This window comes from Pseudopipra pipra, chromosome 16 (genome assembly GCF_036250125.1).
Source record: "Pseudopipra pipra isolate bDixPip1 chromosome 16, bDixPip1.hap1, whole genome shotgun sequence".
In the NCBI taxonomy this organism is placed as follows: domain Eukaryota; kingdom Metazoa; phylum Chordata; class Aves; order Passeriformes; family Pipridae; genus Pseudopipra; species Pseudopipra pipra.
Genome location: NC_087564.1, coordinates 14,504,997 through 14,528,254, shown reverse-complemented (window position 1 = coordinate 14,528,254; position 23,258 = coordinate 14,504,997). Strand labels below are relative to the sequence as shown.

General features: G+C 45.0%; 1 protein-coding gene across 4 annotated transcripts in view; it reads right to left on the bottom strand.

Moving 5' to 3' along the window:
• EPN2 (epsin 2) overlaps positions 1–21,240 on the bottom strand; it is a 42,218-nt gene extending 20,978 nt beyond the window's left edge. For all 4 annotated transcript variants that reach the window (XM_064673351.1, XM_064673353.1, XM_064673352.1 and 1 more), the window contains exons 1-2: positions 21,090–21,240; positions 944–1,717 (exon numbers count right to left, since the gene is read on the bottom strand). In XM_064673351.1, the coding sequence (XP_064529421.1) occupies positions 944–1,538 (595 nt within the window). In that variant the 5' untranslated portion in view covers positions 1,539–1,717; positions 21,090–21,240. The remainder of the gene's footprint in view (positions 1–943; positions 1,718–21,089) is intronic.
• Between the last annotated feature and the right edge of the window lie 2,018 nt (positions 21,241–23,258).

The window sequence follows — 23,258 nt, the reverse complement described above, 5'->3', positions numbered from 1 at the left end:
TACATTAAGGAGGATTTAGTGCCAAATCAGGCCTCTTCCTGACATGACAGGGAGTTCCCCCCAAGCAGTGGTAGAAAGAATTTGTTCTTCCCACATCATTGTATTAATTTTTTAAGAATGAAATATAGTATTTAGTAGAGATACTTACACACCAAAGACAGAGAGTATAAATATTTAAACAGAGACAAATTCAAAGCATTACTACTCCAAGAACTGCTGAGTAAGCAATAAAGGAAATTAAACAGCAGCACTCTTGCCAAAGTACAATAGCAGCAGCATAAAGTAGCAAAATGATCCAGGAAATATTCTGTATTTCTAATTTTTTCTTGAATTCAAGACCAGGTTGGACAGTGCTTGGAGGAACCTGGGCTAGTGGGAGGTGTCCTTGCCCATGGCAGGGGGTGGAATGGGATGAGCTTTAAGGTCCTTCCACCCCAAATCATTCTATGATTCCATGAATTATATTTCACAAAAAGAATGAATTTCCAAGGAAAAAACCAGGAAAAATCCATTCCCAATCTCCCCACACCAAACACCGGAGCACATTCCCAAAAGCAGCCTGACAGTGCTACCTTTGGGAACTGCCAGGGAACAACTGCTTCTGAAATGAAGTCAGTACACACATCCCCTCCAAACCAAACATTTAACCAGGCAGGGGAGGAGACAGCGATGCCACGGAGCAGATCCACAAAGGCAGCACAACCAGAACCACAGAACATTCTGAGCTGGAAGGGACCCACAGGGATCACTGAGTCCAACTCAAGTGAATCCCATAAAGGGACTGAGCCCAAAGCTGAACACCAACTTTGGTGTTACTGGCACCATGTTCCCACCAACTGAGCTACCTCAGGCTCACCCTCACCTCCAACAGCAAATCTGGATGCAAAATATCTCTCAAAAGAAAAGGAAGAGGAACTTCTCCTGTGTGTTTGCCTGTACTTACAGCCATGGTAAGAGGCTGGGGATCCTCCAGACTTTCCATACTCCTGCTCTGAGTAGCTGGTGGACAGGTTGGGCTGGCTGGAGCCTCGGCCAAAGGTGATCTGGTTGCTGCCCACTCCAGTGGCCACCTGGGCCATGCGTTCTTTGGTCTTCAGGGCCTGGGCCCTCTCCGTCTTGAGTCGCTCGTCGTCCTTCAGGAGCGACACCAGCTGCTTGGACTTCTCCCTCACGTTGATGCCCTGGTCTTTGCCATCTCGATCGATGTACTGGAAATCTTTCAACGTCTGGATGGCAAAAATGTTCTCCTTACACTGCTGGGCCACCCTCTCGGAGCCGGTTTTGATCAGGTAATCTAAGAGCGTCAGGGCCTTGTACACGTGTCGCCAGTTCTTGCCGTGGTCGTTGAGCCGTTTCCAGATCATGCTCATAATTTCAGAAAAGGCCACAACATTGTAAGTCAGATCTGCTATTTCAGTCATTAACGAACTGGAAGGACCCCAGGGGTCATTAGAGGTCGCCTCCCGAACTTTTATTTCGGCCTCTGAGTAATTGTTCACAATGTTCTTCATCTGCCGTCTGATAGACGAAGTCGTCATTTTTAGTTCCCTTCTTGCCCGGGCAGGTTGCAGAACACAAACAGAAAAGGGCTAAATTTGCTCCTCTATGAACGTTTCTGAACTGCAAAGGCTCCGTATCAGTGGCTTATTTGTAACACGTTCCACTACAACCATTTCCTCCCTTCAAGAGAATGACACGAGAAAATGAAAATCACGACCTGAGTGAGGAAAGAAAACAAAGCACATTAGTGTTCCTGCACAGCCAACAATCTGCATCCACTTGGGACAGATTTCCTAGAGCGAACTGATGAATTTTCTCCCTGAATTTCTTCTCGTTTTGAAAACAACTTGTTCTTCTCACGAGTAACATTAAACATTTAAGATTAAAAACATGAAGTGCCGAGCAAAACAAAAGTGAGAAGACGACCGTGCTGATGGAACAGCAAAATTTTAAAATCAAACCAAAGTCCAAGAAATTACGGGTTTAGTTTCCAAAGTAAAAACCCAGAATTTTTAATTACAGTGCTCACAGAGCTGAGATCAAACCACGTCAGAAATTCCGTGTTTAGCAGCTTCTCTCTAACACTGACAACTGCTCCCATTCCTGAAGGAATCTGAACTGAGGGAACGAGCAAAATTCCTAAAAATTACCCATTTCTGAAACCCCAGGTAAGTTTAAACCCACTCAGAGATCCTGAGGCCCAGGGAGGAGACCTGAGCCCCAGAAGGACACAATCCAACTCAAGGTGACCTTTGATGATAAGCAGATTAGAAGGGAATTTTTTTTTCCCAAATGCATTTATTTTGTACATTTGACAACACTTGTCAGACCCACAGTTTCTGCTCTGTGTTTCTGCTCACAGCACAGAAGGATTTTTAATTATTTGAGAATGGAACTGTAAAGCCAAAATGATTGGCAAGAAAACCCAAGGACAAGCTCTGGAGCTGGAAAGCTGTGTCAGTTCTTCAGTTAAGGTCACTGTTTCAAGTAAACAGAGGCCTATTAAGCTTTAGAATAAATTACTTGAGCAAACTGGCAGATTTTGCTGTTCCATTAACACAGAACAGCCCCTGATATTCACCAGTTGCACAACACTGAGCAAGGACTCTGCAACCAAACTCACATGAACAGAGCTGCCCATTCCAGATGTCCTCTAATGTTTCTCCAAACACTCCAAAAAAACCAACCCTATCCCTTACAAAGACACTGGAGAGAAGTGAAGCACAGATTTCAAGCCTGGAATTGTTATCATTCTTCAAATGACGACGGTGCCATTTGGAATGCGAGCAGAATTCAGTGTCAACGCAGCTCCAGGAGGATTTATTTTAGCATAAAGACATATTCCCTTCCCAGAAAACCATTCTGGGCAAGTTCAACCACCACAGAACAACTCCAATGAGTTACTGTATTTTATCTTGTTCCACTGAGGTTAATCTTTGGCAGATTAAAAACTCCCATGACATCAAGGAAGATGAACTTTAAATGAGATCAACACTAAACTTCAGGTAAATGGCATCACCCCGGTGTTTCCCCCAGTATTTGGAACCAGCTGTAGGAGAGTGTTGGTGTGTTGGCAGATGGCTGGTGGCAACAGGAATAAAAAGGGGCATCTTCTGGGGCATTTACAGGTTTGTGCACTATAAACATACATAAACATGCCATTTACAAAGTTAACATTGCCCAAATTATCACCTGCCCCTGCGATGACTCTCTAATGCACGACCTGCAAAAGGCAGGGCAACAGTAAGAAAAAATAAAAAAATTAATTTTAAAAAGCCCACAACACACATCTTATTTATCCTAAACCATTTCTTCATGGGTAAGGCAAGTTCACAGCCAAAGCAGGAACCAGGTATCCAGGGGAATCTGGATGGTCACACAGAACCAGGAGCTGGCTGCAGGAAGGAACTTCGAACTTCTTCAGCTGGTGAAAGTGGAGCCAGCAGAGGATCCGAGTGCCAGGCACATCACAAACACAATTCCAACGGTTATACAGATCCCAGAGAAGAAGAATCCAACCCCCCACAAGGACTGAGCTTGCCATCCAACCAGAAAAGCAGTAAATAACATGAAAAATCAAAACCAGGAGGACTAGAAAACAAGATAACAAGTCCACCAAGGCTAAAATCCTCCAACACAAATCTCTGTGTAAATAGTCCATGTGCCTTTTGGGAATTGTGCCTCTGCTCCTGCAGATGAACCCGGGGTCGTTTCTTCTCCCTGTGCATTTTTCATCTGCCACTTTATCCCTCAGCAGGTCTCAACCTTTCATCCTTCTTTTCAATTCAAATTCATTTCAAAGCTGAGCAATTTGCTTCAATTTGCCCACCTTATTTAGGAACAATCTGGAAAAGGGAATCTTTGCAAGAGCACTGATCTTTAGCAGGACACTTGGCTGGGAACAGCCCTTCCCTGTGAGAACCAACCATTTGCTCCTAACCCCGTTTCCTGTCTCTTAACCCGCTGTAAATCTATGAAAAAAACATTCCTGTCTTGTGAGAGCTTTATTTCTTCAAGGCCAGGGACGAGAGGCCTTATTTTGACAAGTACATATAGGAGCAAGTGCCTCACTTGTGTATCTCCCAAGAAAAAAAAAAAAAGGAGAAGTTTTATTACTTTACAACTTTGTTTAAGCTTTGGGAAAAAATCATTTTAACACCTCACATGTAAATCCCTGAAGAATTAATCATCCTCTCAACACAAGCAGGGGCACAGACCATCAGGGCTCAGTCTCACACACCAAGCTGAACCTCCAAACCCTGTGACTGCTCCCCCTTTCTCCCTCTTGCACCAAATCCAGCCATTTTTGCACAGCAGCACAGTGAAAAGATTCAATCTAAAGTCTCCCAAGCTTTGCTGCACAGCAGCCTGTGAGAAGAGTAAGAATGATCCAACTCTGGCCTCACTTTTGGAGCTGATTAAATGCAACATAAAGCTGTCAGGGTCCAAAAAACATCCCCAGAAAGAGAAGAGCTTTCATTCCTTCCCAACTGTGCCCCAGTAGGAAACCAGGCATCTGGCTTCAGAGGAGAAACCAAGGGAAGAAAGGCAGGACCCTGAACTGGAAGCTTTTCTAGTGTGAAGCTTCTGAAGGTGGCTACTAGCAGAGTAAGTCTGGAGTAGGGCTTTGGAAGAACAATGAGCAAACATTTCCAGAAGAGAACACGCTGGATTAAGTGAAACGAGCCATTTTCACTCTTTCAGGAAATAAAATAGTTCACTTGTTGTTCAGTAACAGCTCTGAAAACATCAATCCATCGATGGTGCCATGATCCTTCACCTTCATATCTCTGAATCATGAAAACAAAGGCATTTAATGAGAGCCACATTCATGGCTGGGTTTTTTCCTCTTCTTGATGGACACGTTTTAATCTTACTCTACTTGTAAGCCACTGAAGTCAACTTACTCTAAACTTCATTTTACTCTGGTGAAAGCACAAAGGATGACTGGAGTGGGAAGCTGATGGGCTTGTTATTCCTCTCTAATGGTAGTTGCACCAATATTCCAGGTAACTGCTTGGCAGTGGCAGTGACCCTGCTCAGGAGCCCTGTGAGCCTTTTGGTACCTGCTTTACACACTCCCTGCTTCCTCACCACACATGGGAGGCATTTTGCTTGACTATCACAAGTCTTGAAGCCCCACAACTGCCTCTTTTATCATTAAAGAGATCAAAAAGCCAAACATCCCGACTGCACCAAACAGGAACCGTTTCCAATGCACAATCAAACACTGACACAGAAAGTTTAGATGATTTTTTTTTTTTCCAGAAACCTCGGTGAATTGAGTTCTCACAACAAACCACAAGGAAGCACAATGCACTTGCAACTTCAGCAAAAATGTGAGTTTGCATTTTTAACGGGAGAGTTGCAAAGAAAGCAGAAAGTAAGACCAGCTGATTAAAGCTGCTGCTCCTTCCCAACAGGAAAAAGGCCTGTTGAGCTTGACAAGGTTTCCGTGGAAGGTTAAAGGCAGAGGGGAAGAGGGAGCCTTCCTTGTTTTGTCTCTTGGTCCCTACAAAGCCATTTTCTCTGGTTTTTAAATAGCTTGTCATCTTTAAATAGAGAAGGAACCAGGTCTGTAGATGACAAGGTGAAGCTCACCTGTGCTTCCAAGGGTAACCTGGAGGGGAACACCCCGTTTCCTTTGCCCCATTCCAACAGTTTCATTACACAATGAGTTCTCCTGGTGCTTTTCTCCACACAATATGCAGACAGAAGGAATTCCTGACTGAACTTCTCGACATCTCTCTATCTCACAAGAGATTAAACTCAGTAAATGAAATCTAGAAGAGGAAACATCTTGGACTTGCTGAGACTAACCCAGAAATGGGGCCAAGCCACAAAGTCCTTAATAAATGTAGTTCAAAGAAAAACAGCCACACAAATCCACCTATAGACAGGCTTCCAGCAGAATCCATTCACACCTCTGGAATGTAAGACTCCAACCAGGGTTTGTCTGCACTGATATCTGCCCTCCACATCAGCCTGAAGGTAAATATATACATAATCCAGCTAAGCACAGATCAGAAATATATAAAAAGCCTTTAATATCAAGTGTGAAAATTAACATTAAACACAGGAAGTTCACCAGGCACTTGTATAAAATCTTAATTAAGACAACATATATAGTTAGATTAGACATTTACTGTAAGTAACATGCATATAAAGTGAGGATTTGAAAACGGGTATTATTTCAGTCAATGTGTGATCTGTCTCTACAGACATCAATCTACATAAAGATATCCCTGCCTTCCTGCTTCATCTCTCAGGGGGGAATACACATAAATACCTAGAGATCTGCTCTCCTTGCTATCAGGCTGGAATGAGAGGCAGGTGATCCCCAGGGATCTGGATTCCAGGATAAATCAGATTCTCGCCAGTCTGCAAAGAATCAGGCAAAGAGAAGGAGCTGCCAGATGCTGAGCAGGGAAGAAGCTCCCCCAGACAGACACCGACACCACACCTGCACACACTCAAACACAACCCCAACCCCAACAGGGAGCCAGCTCCTATTTATGGCAAAGAAGAAGGATTCCCGTTGCCTGACGCTAAATTCACATCCCTGTGTTCTTGGCACAGCTCGTCATGTGCACAAATCCAAGCCCACTGTGGTTCAGAAAGTCTCGTTTTCCACAGACAGGTCAGAAATTCAGGATAAAGAAAAACTGAGCACAAACCTTCATATAAAAATCAAGACTGTAATCCAGAAAAAAATCACAGCAAAGGCGTTTTTCTTGCACCAGATCCCACACTACTGGAGACATTTTCTCTCCCGGATTTTTTTCCCCACTCTCTTCATAAATAATTCCCAGAGAACAACTGGCTGACCAGAGGGTATCATTACACTGCCTGTGATATAATATCCAACTGCAACACAAACCTTGTTCCCAAATCCAAACAGGAAAAGGGGCAACTGTACATTGTGGTCACTTGGAGGAGAGCACTGAGAGGAGAGAAGCAGTTTGGCACTACACATAAAAGCCAACAAGTAACACACTTATTAGCTCTCTTTCGCTATTGTACAGCAGAGAAAACAGCAATTCATGGGAATTAAACAGCCAAATGAAGACACTGAAATTACCATCAATGCCCTTCCTCAACCTTCAAACTTATTTAGGAAACGAGCTACAAATACAGGTTGGCAAAGGGTTTGAAGAACAGGGTTAACTCCAGAGGAAAGATTTCGTTTCCATTTTTCACAGCTTAAATGCTTGTCTTCTTCAGTGTAATTTCTGAGAAGAGGAAATGGTTCAAAATTCAAAGTTTTGGAAGCTTTCCACTCCCTTTTACAAATGAGAGAACAAGGTCAGCTTTCACAGACAGCAGGTGGCCAAATTATTTCTTTATTTAAAGAGTTAATGCTGAAAGATAACTCTCCTCCAGATGGATGCATATTCATGACTCCCAAGGTTAGATTCTGCAGTGGTTTTACAGTCATGTCTCAGGCTCAGAGACAGAGAGAGTGTAGTTCCAGCTTGACTAGACATTCAGCCCTAAAAGAGATTTAGGGACACCAATCTGTTGAAGTTTTCTCTGTGACACCTTTTCCCACTCCAGGTCTCTTTAAATCACCAGTAGCTGAGCTCAATGGGGAGTTTATTCCTCAGAGGGCACGGAAAGAGGGGTGAGGAGCAGAAATGTCACAGTATCAGGAGTATCAGCAGTACCTGCCCACATTATTTTGGGACCTGCCAAGCCAGAGGCGCTGGTGGTGCTTTGACATCCCCAGCTCCATTTGACTTTGCAGCTGGAATTATTGACAGCGTGGGAAGCGGCTGCAAATGTGCTCTGCGGGGCTGTGAGAGGGGCCAGGCTCCGGCAGAGCCCTGAGATCACCGCTAACGATCCAAATCCGACCTGCCCCGGCAGCTAATTTTAGGATTACGAGCTTTGACAACAGCTCTTTAAAAATAACACCCTCCTTCTCCGGCCGGGTCAAGTGTCACCCACGGTGCCACCTGTATTTTGGGCACATCTCAGCTTCTTCTTCACACAGCAAAGAGCTGGGTGTGCAGTGAACACCAGAATATTGCAGAATTACAGAGCAGTGTGAGGTCAAGCCACTGTGCACTGAACCAGAAATTATAAATGCAAATTAATCCAACAGGGCAGTGAAAATACCTCCCCAAACTCTCCAAAGGAATTTGTTCCCCAGGGATTACCTGCTTGAGTGGAAGCATTTCGTCAGTTATTCTCACAAATTGAGCAGAAAAATGAATGTGTGCCTTGACTGAAAGGTAACAATCTGAAATAAATTCAGTTTACTGGGTTAGACTTGAATAGTATTTTCAACAGAGTTAAGGACAGCAGGAGACACATCCCTCCTTCCATATTTCCCTTTTGGAAGGGAGGAGGATATTCAATATTCTTGCCAGAGGATGTGTCTGAGGATCTATGACTAATTAGAGAAGTCCAGCCTTGCCCCTTAGGCTGCTTATGGGGTGACAGGCATCTGCTCAGGCCCTCAGAGCTCAGCCTGAGCACAGGAGGGACTGCAAACAACACAACCAAAAAACCTGCAAGACCACAAAATATCAGCTCCACTCCTTAAGCCCCGGTGTTTTCTTACAGAACTGAAATTTTTTAAATTCATGTTCATCTAGATCTGTGCTCGTGTGTCACACTCCATATTTTGGGAAGGTACCTGCTGCTAACAACTAATTACCCAATGATTTCGTTAACTAAATTAATCTGGCACTTTATTAACATGAGGCAGACGTCACCAAGTGCAGTTTCTCCAACCCACCTACACACCACAGACATGAAACCACATTAATAAATTCAGTAGGCCAAAGGCAAATGCTCATCATGACAGAGATTAGGGGGGAAAAAGCTCTCCACACTACTACTGGTAGAAGCTGAGGGATTAATTAATATTTTTACTTTATGACATGAATTTCTAAGGAGAAGGACTGTTCGAGGAACAGTGCAAGATGCAGAGACACACCTGTGCACACAACCAAAACACTCCTTTTTTCAATCACCCCTGTCCTTACATCTAAAACACTACTTTTTTCAGTGTGCTGCCTGCCAGCACAAACTACAAGGCTGTAAGGAAAATGGAGATTGATTTAATACCCTACTCACACTCATCAAAGCCCATTCATGGCATAAAATTTCAAGTACCTTCCCTCACAGCCACCAGATTTGCACAATCATCTTGAAAAGTCAACACACTGTCTTAATTCAACTGGCATAACTGGTGACAACATCAGAGTCCTTTAACCCTCCGAAAACTGAGCTACCTGCAGCTCCTGAGATTAGACATTGGGAAGAAATCCTTCCCTGGGAGGGTGGGGAGGCCCTGGCACAGGTTGCCCAGAGAAGCTGTGGCTGTTCCATCCCTGGAAGTGTCCAAGGCCAGGTTGGATGGGGCTTGGAGCAACCTGGGCTGGTGGAAGGTGCCCCTGCCCATGGCAGGGGGTGGAATGAGATGAGCTTTGAAAACCATTCCAACCCAAACCAGTCTGTAACTCTATGCCTAATTAAGTTGCTGTAAAATTGCAAAGCAGGAAACATATCTCCCAAAATGCTCCATCCCCCCCCCCCACCACTGGGTTTTACACCAGGATTTGCTGCTCAGCAGTCAGGCTCAGAGAGGAACTGAGGATGTGGCTTCACGTTACACTCAGTTCTCAGCTGGCCAAGGGCTGCTGTGGAAGGCAGAGTCCTGCTCCTGCTGCTCTGCTGCCTGGAGATCTCCGGATGGAATCGCTCCAGCGAGCTGATCCCGCACTCCGGGGGAGAGCTGGGGTTTCTCACAGCTCAGGTCACCCAACCAATTAATCCCAAGGTCACTGTAATTACCTGCAAGTCCACCACAACTAAGGGCAGTACCAGTCACTTCAGCAGTTCCACAGCCCTCTCCTGTTCTGACTCCGCACCGGGAACCTCCGACTGGGCAAGTTCCAGAGGATGGTTCAGCTTTGGGACTTGCTTTCAGCAGGGACCTGGGCAAGGCCTGCAAACAGGGCTTCTGGCAAATCACCTTTTGCTGCCTTAGGAGCACATTAATTCCATTTTGGACAGCCACAGAGGAGGAGGAAATTTGGTCCTCTGCTCTTTCAAAATTAACAAACGCCATCAAACCTTGGCCCTGCCCCTTTTCCACACTGATTTTAGCTCTGTCCTGCAACACTAAATGTTCAGCTTTCCCTCTTACTCCTCCTTATTTTCTACCTTTTTTACACTGTACACACCACACAGCTTCCAAAATCTTTTCCAAACTCACTTCTTCTCCCTCTTCCTATCAGAGCTGTCCAATGCAGGATCACCACCTCGGCAGAAAGGCAATTCCAGAGGAGAGGGCACAACCCTGCCACCAGCAGCCTGGATTTAAACTGGATTCTCCTCACCATGAAACAGAACTCAAGAACACTGAATAATACAAGAATAAGTCACTTTGGTCAACTTCTGTGCTGCCCCAGTTCCTGGTTTTGAGCTGTACTCTAAGGTTCAGCTTTGATGGAAGTGAATCACTGAAAGGTTTAAAAAAAGAAATCAGCACATTTGACATGAAGGATTTTTCCTCATGATGCTACTTAAAACTTTACAATTCCTTCATTCAGTCACTAATAATAATTATCCATATTCAAAAATGCAATGATCTGCTATTGTTTTATTATTATTTTGTTGATTTGGAGGGAATTAGGGAAAAAAAAATCTGGCTCGAAGATGCCAGTGAATCCCACATTCTCCTATGCAGATATACAGGAATTTTCAGCTGTCAGCATAACAATTCCTCAAGTTTTCTGAATCTGTCCTCCAGCAGTAATATCCTACCTACTCTTTTATCTATTTTGGATTTTTAGACGGAAAATTATTTGAGTGGGAGTCAACTTGCTCGTTTCCCAGAGGATGACAAAGACTTGTTACTCAAAAGCATCTGTGCCTGTTCCATCATTAAAGGTCATTTTCTCCCAGTCAGCTCTGGCAGAGAACATGTTATACCCTCTTAGCTTTGCTGCTCTGCAACCAGCAACTCTGCCCATGGCCTTGGGACTCCAGATATCTTGTCAGGAGTCCACATGGAGAAGACAATACCTACCTCTGGGTTTCCAAAACAGCTGAGATGGCTTGGACACATCAAACAAAATGCAAGTAAATCCCCTGGGTTGTGCTACTCCTCCCTGTACCTCCCAGAGCTGCCTGGTATCTCTGCTCTGGTGATTATTCCTTTAACCACAGTTTTCATGCAAGTCATTGAAAACCATTCTCTCTTCAGATTTAGAAACAGAACAAGAAAGTGGCTTAAAAACTCACTCACTCCATTTTCTAACCTTTTTTTTTTTTTCCATCTAGTCCAAATGCACCGAAGAAACCCCAGCCCATTAACATCCATCAGGGAACAGTAATGAGTTCATCAGTACTCTACAACACACCGTGCTGAATCATTCAGGAGCTACATCTGCAGCCAGGAGGGCTCACCCGACCCTCCTCACACCGGCAGCAACCACCTCCCTGAAGAAGGAAAAATGAATGTATTAAGATGACCCTCAAGTTTGTTATCCCTCCTGAGGGGGTTGGTGGTGTCTCTCCACACCAGTATTTCCACAGCAATCAAATCCTGCCTGGTGTTGCTCCCCCTGGACATCACCTTCCTTTGCCAAGCCACGCTTGCAAGAAGCTTTGATTACTCTTTTTTTCTACAAATGGCTTTTCCCTGCTTGTGAATGTCCAGGGCAAATATATTAAGCCTTAAAATGAGTTTTTAATTTGCAAAGAAAAAAAGAAAACAACAAAACCCCCTCAACATCAGGCTACTGCAATTGTTACAGTGCCACACACTTGAATCTGATTTTTCTTTGTTGTCTATTTACAGAGCTATGGAAGGGACAAACTTCTTCCTAAGCAGTGGTTAAGTTCTACCAAAATCAGCCACTCCTGAGAGAAAATAATTATGAAGTGACATGAAAGTTTAGCCACCAATAAAAAAAGCCCAAACCCAAAAAGGGATGGGGAGAAACCTTACCATGGAGTCCAACGGTATTAAATTACTGTTCCCATAACAGAGAAAGGAAAAGGAATTTAATCTTTAAAGAAAATAAATCAGCCTTAATAACATAAACAAAATTATCCCTAAATGTAGATTGGAAACTCCTCTGCTGGCTTTGCCTTGCCCAGGTACACCAAGGCTGGTGGGCTGCAGTTTCCCAAGGCTGGAAGTACCTTGTCCTTGTGTTTACACTCTCAGTTCTAATGGATTCTACCCTAATTAACTCCCAGAATAAAGAGGTTTTTGTTAAGGTGGCCCTTCTAAACCCAGTACAGTTAATTCAACCCTCAATACCTTTGCTGCCTTAACACAGATGATGTCTCAGAACACATACACATGTGTCTACATATCCTCAACTCCCACAGCTTAATTCAATTAATACTATTAAATCTTTAATGCTTGGCTTCAAAGGCCTTTTTTTTTTTAATTTTTAACAGCTCTCATAGGTTAGCACGAACGTTTTAAGTCTTTCTCCTATATTTTAAATAAACTCCTCTTTTCTTGCCACTTTGATGTTCGCCTTTCTGACAACCCCACGCTCCGCGAGCGGAGCCGCTGCAACTTTTGTTTTGCTGACATTACAAGCTCCAAAAGATGTGTTAATCACCGAGCTGGAATCGGGGAGGGTTTTTTTTTCTCTTCCTCTCACCTGCCCTCTGGGCTGGGAGTTGGCACCAGAACCCGCTTTCATCAAAACAATGTAGAAACCCGCGAGGAGAGAGGATGCAACTGGAGGGAGGGGGTTGATTTGCATCTGTTTAGCACGGAAGGGGCAGGCGGGGCTTAATTCTCTTTATTCTGGTTTCCCATGAAAGGAGAAAACGCCAAAATCACCATATTTTATTAAAATACGAGTTTTGACAACAGACTAGCTGGGCTTGATGGCAGCACAAGCCTCATGGCCTCTAAAGGCACATCTGTCCCACAGGTTGGATGGGCACTGGAGGCTTTTTTTAACTCTTCCCTTCTCTTACTTCAACTACAAGACCCTCCCCACCTTCCCCGGCTCACTTTCTAAGTTTTGAATTGGTGAGATGAGAGACAAAGCTTTGACAGCACATTTCAGGCCTTTCTATAAAGCATGAACTAAAACAAGAAAAGAAAATAACAACAAACAAGCACAAATTTTCCTCCTCTCTTAAAGTTTATTTTTCTTTGGAATAATAAGAAATCCCTTCTTAAAATAAAACTAAAAACCAGCATTTCCAGGGACAGGAAAGGCACTATAGTATTATATACACTATCCAAGCTGACACACACAATAAAAAAAAAAAAAAAAGATTAAAAATCTGGCTATAAGCCAAAGCATCCAGACACAACTTTGTGTGGCACATAAAGAACAAAAGTATTCCTGCATTCAGGATGTTCCAGCGTGTTTCCTGCATTTACACCTGGAAAGGCAACACTACTAAACAACCAGGTGCTGTGTCTGGCATCAGCTGCCAGTCCCAGATCAACAAATCCCTCACCCCTTCAAAGTCCAGGACGTGCTTACACACTTTGCTTGATCCAGAACATCACCTGTGGAACAGAAACCAACCCCTCACAGAGCAAATGAAAAAAGGAATAATGAAGAGAACCTACAAAACTCTCCTGCTGTTCTTCACCTCCTCAACATTTCAGCAGCCTGCAAGGAAAGCAGAGCTCCCTGCAGAGCACCCCCCAATATTGCACACCTTCAGCTGGTCATGTTCTGACTTTTAAAGCCCATGTAAATACTCTTAGATGCATCATAAGTTTGTATTATCATGAAATTAAATATACACAGACGCTGTTGGCTGGCAGACAAGACACCAAAATGCCAGTTGAGTGTGTTTAAAGCAGCAGGCTGGGCAAAAGGAGATTATTCTCTAGGTAGTCAAATGTAAAAAAGAGCCAGACATTTCAGTCTGTCTCAGTGTTCCACAAAGGGGGCAGCCATTTGTAAATTTTAAATACAACACTTAAGCAGTTTGGAGACTAAAAATCCTTTGATGATCTACCTCAGTGCTTCTCTGCAATAAACCAGTTTAAAAGTGATTTTGCTGGACTCAAGCTTTTGTACTTCAGCTCCTCTAGAAGTTAAGAATTCTGAAAGCCAAGTAAAACCAATTGTAAACATTCCTGTATTTTACTTCCTTATTAAATCTTCCCAAGAGAACCAGTAAACATATAAACACAAATATCTTTCAGAGGAATCATCCAACTACCAATAAAATCTTCAGAAAGCAGCTGTTTGGCTGAAAAAGTATAAAAAACGTGGGCTGCATAACCACGGCTCAGTGCAAGTTTTCCTGTTCTTCTGAGCAGCAAGTAGAAATTTCTGCCTTTAAAATATATGTAAGTTGTAGAGATTCTCAAAAATTACAATATTAAATATTGATTTCTGCTCTGCATTTGCTCACATTAAGGAAAGTACTCGGTGTCACCTTTGCTGTTTATCTAAGAACATTCCAACACAGGCATTATCTTTACTTTCTGAGAAACTCTTCTAAATTGGTAGACAAAGTTTAACTTAATGAACTCTGCTCAACAACAGCAGCAAAAATATAGTAACACTTCTCACTGGCAATAAGCATCCCAAGCCCTTAAAAATAAAAAAACCCCATCAGTGCAAGCAGTAGAACATTACAAGAAGCAATCAAACCCCTGCAACGAGGCAGGATGGGCTCAGAAGGCAAATATTTTATTAGATAACAGAACAGAGGAAAGTTTATGCTTTCAAATGGCCATGAGAGAAAGAGTTTTTTATCAAATAATTAAAGTACATGGGCAGAGGCATTTTAAAGATGCCCCAGATCTTCCCTGGATCTGAATATTGCTGATGATGCACAATTCAGGAATCTCTGAACAGACATCACCAGTCACATTCCAGCAATGTCACCAAATGGTAGGGTGTTTCACTGATTAATTAGCTAAGTGAATAATTAAAAGCTTTAAAGTCCTGTTTTTCAAATAATAATTGAAGTGCTTTCCTTTACATGCACCATGTGGCAGAGCACATTCTGCATCAAGGAACAGGCATGTTAAAACAGTTCTAAATGGAACTGCAGGATGAGGATTAATTAATGATCTTGAATTCTGGCTGATTTCATAGGTTAGAACAAACATCTCTGCCTTACTGCTGTTGTCACAAGGCTCATCCCTGTCCAAACAGAGCTGAAAGTCAGTAGAAAAGCAGCTTCAGCAGCAATTGGGTCAACAGATTTGGCTGAAGAAATCCTCATTACTAAAAGGAACAATAAATAAATAAAAATCAGGAGAAAAATCAGGAGACAAAACTAAGATGCTCACCCAGCCAGAAACACACACCAGGAACCTCTTGGGAACAGAATTCCTACAGGGAAACCTGTTTGAGGGGCTCACTCACGTCTGTGCCTCAGGAGAGGAAGTTACACCTTTACAAACACTTAGGTTTGCCTCTCCTTGAGGAACATCAGAACTGTCTCTACCAGTTATTTCAGGGAGCTTTGTCCCACAAAGGCCTTGTTTGTGGACTGCAGAGCCCTCACACCGGTGAGCAATTCCCTCCTGTGACCAGTCCCCAGGGAGCCAGAAGAACTGCTTGAGAAAGGAGGAGCTTTGCCAACCTGAGGGTTGCACAATCAGGGGGGGAAAAAGCACAACAAAACCCAGGGAGGGGGATAAATTGCGACTGACAAAAACTACAATCAAGAAAGAGCTGGTGACAGACTGCTATTTAAGTACAAGGAAGTGATTTAAACAGGAGCAGTTGTAATAAGATTATACGATTCTCTATTAAGATTCTTAAAATGTCTTTGTTCTGGCAAAGCTCTGAAAAGACCATTGCCCTTGCAAAGGTTCAGAAACTACTAAATTGATGTTAAGTCTAGAAATTAATATGATTTCAGAGAATAAAGAAAAAATTGCAAAAGAACATCCCAGACATCATTAGTGCCTCGCTGCCCGTGCTGACAGCTTTTTCTAGCAGGGGTACAACGTGTATTGTAGCATTTCTTGGTGGCAAAACTCAAACCCAACCAGAAGCAGGGAGCTCACTCTGCCTGGGTTTCTGCTTTTCAATAATGAAAACTCCCAGGCTGATTTTAGAAGACATCACATTATGTAAGTGACATCTCCAGAAGGGCAGGAAAGTCTCTATGAGGTTACACAGGAGGAAGATTAAATCAATGTCTGGCTGTTGAATTTCAGCCTTGACCCCCAGACTCCACCAGAGATCTTTAAGGAGATACCCTAAAACAGCAGCCCCCAAAATTAGCCATTACTCCTGCAACACTGAAAAGCAAACAAGGCAAGTGAGTCTTCAGATTCCTGTAGGGTGGACAGAAAACACCTCTAGGTAAGGTTTCTGGCCTAGTTTTAAACTAATAAGCAGCTTTGAACTTGCAAAAAAAAATTTTATGACTTAATTTGTTGAAGTATTGTTCGCTGAGTGCTGCACTATGAGCATAAAAGAGCAAATGATTCACAGATTAATATTTTACTGTGAGGGATAAGAACAGGAGTTCCTCCTGAAAAAGAACATCCACCAAGACTTTGGCTCTAAAGGTGATCAAATCCATGTCATGGGAAACACAACCAGCAGACAAGTGGAGGAGGAACCAGGACTGCTATTCCAATAAACACTGAACAGATGCACACACCTGCAAAGGACAAGGAGTGATGAGTCAAGAAAGTAGGAGGAGAGAGAGGAAAGTCTTCTCCTGCCTGGGTCACCCTCCAAAACTCTCCTGCTCCTCATGACCTGTACCTTTAGTATTTATTATACAGCAACATGACAAGACTCAGCAACTGCAGACAACATGAATAAAACAGCACTGGGAGGAGAGACAGGAGCTGCAGAAATGTGGAAGGGAACTGCAGAGGGAACATGCACAAATTTCAACTAATTACTTGAGACAGCTCCGGGAACTCGACTCCTGATTGTGGAAGGAGAATTATTACTTGCAAACAACTTGTATGTCTGAAGACAACAAAACATACTGTGTTTGAGATTCCTTAAAGCTCTGCCCAGCCACCTCCACCATAAACACAGATAAACGGAGCCTCCAAGGCGGAGCTGTATCCAGGCCTGGGCTGGGACTGGTTTTACCCAGTCCCAGAGGTAGAACCAGCTGCACTCCCACTGCCAGTGGGGACCTGTTCATGCCTGAGCTCCGGTTTCCCCACCTGGAAAGAGCTGGATTTTGCAAGCCAAGGCACAGGCAGAGTGAACAGCCCAGGCCTGACCTTGGACACGAGCTCCAGGCACTCGTTAGAGGCATTTCTGTTAACAGCTCTGAGTGATATGAAACACAGAGACACACTATTAACAATTCATGCAATCCAGGGGACTGGTTCTGAGATCAAGTTCAATTTTTGTAACAATACCAAAAAATGAGCTAAAAATTACATACACAGAAGAAAAGCATCTCACTAGCATAATGAGTCAAAGTTGTATCTCTGAGTAAGAACGCTCAGTAGCAAATTACAAACCAAATTCTGCAAACACCCCCAGTGTCCAGGGACACTGCAACCAACAGACACAAAATACTTTTCTATTTTGTTATTAGTATAATCATTCATACAAACTCTACTGTCAGATATTTACAAGCATTTATCTTCTTGTGGGTAACTGAACACGTGTACTACAGTTTGAAGGAACTCAAGCTTGGTCCTTTAAGCTACTCTCTCCCTAAAAGCTGCCTACAACCCCTAGTTACCTACCAAACACACCTTACAAGTGTCTGAGGCAACTGTTTTGCTTTTGTCAATGGTTTGGAGCATTGTCATAAAATCAGGCAAACGCCAGATTTGGAAACCAAAGACAAAACTGTTATTGGCAGAATGATAAATAAGGAATACCAGTTCTTCTGGAGCTCTCTACCTGTTGCTCCACTCACCGAAGAGGCTCAGCCACCGAGGTCCAGATCCACCCTGGAGCTCATGGTCTCTGAAGTCACCTGCTCTGACATTCAACCACTCCTGAATCCTTTTCCCTCACAGAACAGGAAAACAACCCTGTAACAGCCACCTAAACCAACCTGGACTTTTCACGGTCCATTATCCAGCGCACACCAGCCTGGAACCAACCCGGGCCATGCCAACGGCCCCACAATGAGCCCCGGCAGGTTTTATTCCAGAGGGCAGCATCCATGTTGTTCTCCTCCATGGAGTCTCCTGCCTTCCTAATGAGCAGCCAGGCTACTGAAAAACACAAAAACCCGCTGTTCTTTGAAGCACTTAAGCCAGCAGGGTACTGGTACGTCTCGATATTTTCCCTGCACAGATCAGAGCGAGGCAAAGTGGAAAAAGAACATTACAGGCGTTCCTACAAACCAGGCACATTTCATTTTCTATTAGTGCCATTCCCAAGGGACAATTTAGAGCTCTGCAAATATGGCACTGGAAGACTGGAAAGTTGCTTCCTGAGTACCAGTCATTAAATAAAGATATTAGAGAGACTTATATTCTTGTAGACCAAACAAAACCGATAGTCATTTCCCCATCCTACGTATGAGACCTAAGAAAAGTACAATCAGGAATATCATAACTGCTCTGTAATGTATTTCTCCTAAAACTGATTATCATTTAATGATTTCTCTCTCTAAAAAGAAAAAAAAAAACAAAAACAACACAACAAACCCCAACCACAGAAGCAAAACACTAATTTCTGTATCAAGAGAGACTATCAGCATTTTATGAAGTAACAAATTAGGCCTTTGGCATTTCCCAGCAGTGATCCAAGATTTGAGGCTTCTTAAAAGCTCCAAGTTTGAAAGCAATCAAATGGCTGACAGCTGGAACAAAATTAGCATGATTAACCAGTTATGTAAATAATGATGTGGTCAGGCCAAGCTGAATCCATTTCTGCTCCCTGCATTACACTGGACATCAGATGTTTGTCAACTCTTCATTAAAAGTGACTGTAGGAACAATGGAGGTGAAAACCAACCTGAACATCACTGGCCAGGCCACCTGACAGCCAGGGATCTCTCCTCTGGTCCTCACGGGACCACCAGGGAATTCACAGCCTAAATATTACCCAACACTACTTGTCTCCTACCTAGGGAAGGGGGCAATTATTTTTTTTCTAAGGAGAGAAGTCCATGAAAAGATGGAGAAAGATGGAGAGAGGCTATTTGCAAGAGCATGGGGTGACAGGACAAGAGGGAATGCCTCCCACTGCCAGAGGGCAGGGATAGATGGGATATTGGGAAAGAATTGTGAGGGTGGGGAGGCCCTGGCACAGGTTGCCCAGAGAAGCTGTGGCTGCCCCATCCTTGGAAGTGTCCAAGGCCAGGTTGGATGGGGTTTGGAGCAACCTGGACTAGTGGAAGGTGTCCCTGCCCATGGCAGGGGGTGGCACTGAATGGGCTTTAATGCCCCTTTCAACCCAAACCATTCCATGATTCTATGATCCTGTTGGCATTGGATTTCATTTCCTAAAGGCTGATATTAATTTTCATCCCTCAGTGCATATAAAAGCCAAGCTGCCCTGCAGGAGAACCCTCGTGATGTCGCAGAGTTACTTCATGGCAAGGAGGAAGTTACAATCAGCACCCCCAAGTCAAACTTCCTCAAATGTAACCCACAATCAATTCAGCCTTATCAGCATCTGCCTCCAGGAATGCACACTCATGGGTCATTTGTACTTGATAAATTTTGATAACTTAGTTAAATATTTAATATAGGCAGCATTATCTCTGAAATTCGGTCAAGCTAGTTTACCATTACTTTGAGTTTATAAAGGAAAATTTATCAAAAGTTTTGATTCTTCCCAATAGAACACTGTATTTGAGTTTGCTCAAAAATAACATATCTGAGAATCAGCCAAGACAAACATATTTAGAAGCAATTCCTAAATAGGCTACATTTTGCTAATAATATCACTGCAATATATTTATATTTCTAATCAAAAATCATTCCAACATCCCACATTCTACATCCCAACAATACAATTTGCTGTGACCTTGTGTCTCACAAAACACAGCAACACACTGGAATTATGCAAGAGTTCTGTATTACCATAAAACATGTATTTCAGTGGAGAGAATAATAAAACTTAATCTCATGGCCTGATTTACATTTTGAACTCCTAAAGTCAGACTCCACAGCCCGTAACATCTGCAACGCCTTCCCAAGCTGAACTACTCTTCAGACCTCCTGTTGAAAATGGATGTGCACATAGATAATTCAGAGTATTTTCTTAGTAGGTAAGAACAAGAAATATGTCCAATTGCTGTGAATTTTAAATCTCACTTGGCTTTTCAGCTCATCGACGACACCACACTTGAGAAGGGGGAGGGGGAAGCATTACACACCCATAAAACTGAGACCAAACGCTACCAATGTTAAAGCCCCGTGGCTCGAAATTCTCGTATTTTAATGTTTCAATATTTATATTAAAGCCTTATGGCTTTCAAACAGGGAGCTTCCATAGCGGGCAGGCTGTGATAATTACTGTTCAATACATTTCCCAGCAATAATGCTCAATGTAATACAGCTGGCTGACTACCCAACCCCAAAATCTGTAGCATCACAGGTACTGCAGGTAATTAAAAAAAAAATAAATATATATATATATGTGTGTAGATAGATAGATAGATAGATAGATAGATAGAGATATATCACAGACCCCTTGTTAGGGTTGGAAGGCACCTCCGGAGACCATCTAGTCCAACACCCCTATATAAAGCAGACCTTTTAAAATTATTAAAAGCACTAATACACACCTTCCAAATGGCGATATTACTGGAAACAGAATAAAACGACCCCCGCCCCGCCGCGATCGAGGCGAACAGCGCCGGGGCGGGGGGTCGGGCAGGGCGGACCGGAGCCCCCTCCCCGCCCCGGGGCCGCCGCCGGGAGCCCCCCGAGCCCGCAGGCCCCGCCATCATCCCCCGCAGCCCCGGGAGGCCCATCGGGAGCCAGGCCCGAACTTCGGGCCGCGGGGGCCCAGCCCGTCCCCGCCGCCACCCGCCTGCCCACCGGCGACAACAAAGGGCCACCGCGGCCCCGCCGCCCGCCCCGCGGGGACCCCCGGGGGCCCTTCCCGCGCCCACCCCGCGCCCGCCGCGCCGAGGGGATGGCGGGGGGGCCCCGCCCGTCCCCCCCCACACCCAGCCCCGCACCCCGCGGGGGCCGCGCTGACCTGCGGGCGCGGGGCGGGCGCGGTGTCCCGGTGTCCCGGTGCCCGGCGGCCGCGGGCTGCGCTTGACACCCACACGCACCATCCAACATGGCGGCGGCGGCCGCGGGGAGGCGGCGGAGGAGGCGGAACCGGCGGCCGCGCGCGGCCCCGAGGCGCGGCCGCGCTGAGGGCGGGGGGGGAACGCGCCGCTGCCCGTCCCCTCCTTCCCTCGCTGCCTCCCCTCCTTCCTTCCTTCCCTCTTTCCCACCTCCGCCGGGGCTCCTCGCAGCCAGACCCGGCGCCAGGGAGGAACAAGGCGGGATCGCCCGCGGGGCAGAACCCCGGGAGAGGGTCCGTGGCCGCCTCCGAGGGAAGAAGGGTTGGGAACCCCCTCGGGGCTCCCCGGATTTCAGGGCCGGGGATCCCCCCAAAAAACAGAGTCAAATAATACAAAATAGCGTCTGTCAGTACAAAATAACCACAGTTACGGATCAGGGAACGCTTTAGAGAGGGTCCGTGACTGCCTCTGATGGAAGGAGAAGTCTTAGGGAGCCCCCTCAGGGCTCCCTGGATTTCAGGGCTAGGAATCCCTCAAAAAATAGGGTCAAGTAATACAAAATAACGTCTATCCGTACAAAATAACCACAGTTATGGGTCAGGGAACACTTTAGTGAGCACCCGTGGCTGCCTCCAATGGAAGGAGAAGGCTTGGGGAGACCCCTTTGCGCTCACAGCTCCCAGGGGAAACATTTCAAAGCCAAGGATCCTCCCAAAATCAGGGTCCAAGGTGGGCTGGCAGCCCCCGAAGCAGAATCACAGAATCAATTAGATTAGAAAGGACCTCCAAGACCATCATGTCCAACCTGTGACCGATCACCACCTTGCCAACTAGACCAGAGCACTGTGTGCCACACCTCGTCTTTCCTTAACCACTTCCAGGTGACTCCACCACCTCCCTGGGCAGCCCATTCCGATGTTTCATCACCCTTCCTGTGAAGAAATTCCTCCTACTGTCCAACCTGAGCCTACCCTGGCACAGCTACCATTCCCTCACACAGCGTGGTTACTGCACTTTCCCCCTCCTGCCAAAGACAGCAGTACAAAATAACCACGTTTATGGATCAAGGGACACTTTATGGGCATATCTATGGATCAGGGATGGAGCTCTCGGGTCGCCACACTGGGCGATGAAGGGGAGCTTGGTGGGGACACAGAGGCACAAACGCAGCAGGAGGAGCCGGACGGCCTGGGTGGGTCGGAGCACACGTCCTTCCCCTCTGGGGATAATGACTAAACCTGTGTCCGGCATCGCAAGCTAGAGGAGGTTGGTGGACCCATTGTAATGCTCCCTGAATATATTTGTTCCCTTCGTAAAACTGTGAGACAATTCAAGGAAACGGGACATCGCTGCTTGGGACACGGTCGGGGCTGGCGTGGGTCAGGGGAGAAGCTGGCTCTGTTCGGATCACAGCTGGCTCCGGGCAGTGCTGCTGGTTATTTAAAACCCAAATTCCTGAGGAGTCTTGCCTTACTGAAGCATGACAAAACAATGGAAAGGTGGAGCAAACTCCAGTTTATGAGGTATTGCTTTAAAGTGAAAGCAGGGTCCAGCTGAGCACTGCAAACTTTGTTGAATCCCAGAATGGTTTAGATTGGAAGGGACCTTAAAGTCCATCTCATTCCAACCCCCTGCCATGGGCAAGGACACCTTCCACTAGACCAGGTTGCTCGAAGCCCCATCCAACCTGGCCTTGAACACTTCCAGGGATGAAGCATCCACCAGCCCAGCCCTTTTTCCCATGGAGTCAGTATCAAATCTGCCATAGATTTGAGGTTTAAATACAGAAGAGCGGGGACTGCAGTGAAACACGGAGTGAGCTGCAGTAAAAGCAACTTGTTAAGAAATGCTGCAAGTTCTGATGCCTTGAACACCATCTGGGAGCTGGGAAGCTCCAACCCTTCTGCAGCAAGCTGCAATGCTGGCTTAGCTCTTAACCTTGAGCTAGGAGAGGTAGGCAGAATTAAATTCTGGGTGAAAAATATAAGGGATCAGCACACATCTGATGCTATCAGCGGGAGCTGAAAGAATCCTTCCCCCTTTTCTTCTTTAGAAGGAAATGGCAACGATGGAAGCCCAATGTTTCTGTGCACATTCATTAATCCTAATGATCAGGTGCTGACAGCTCTAAA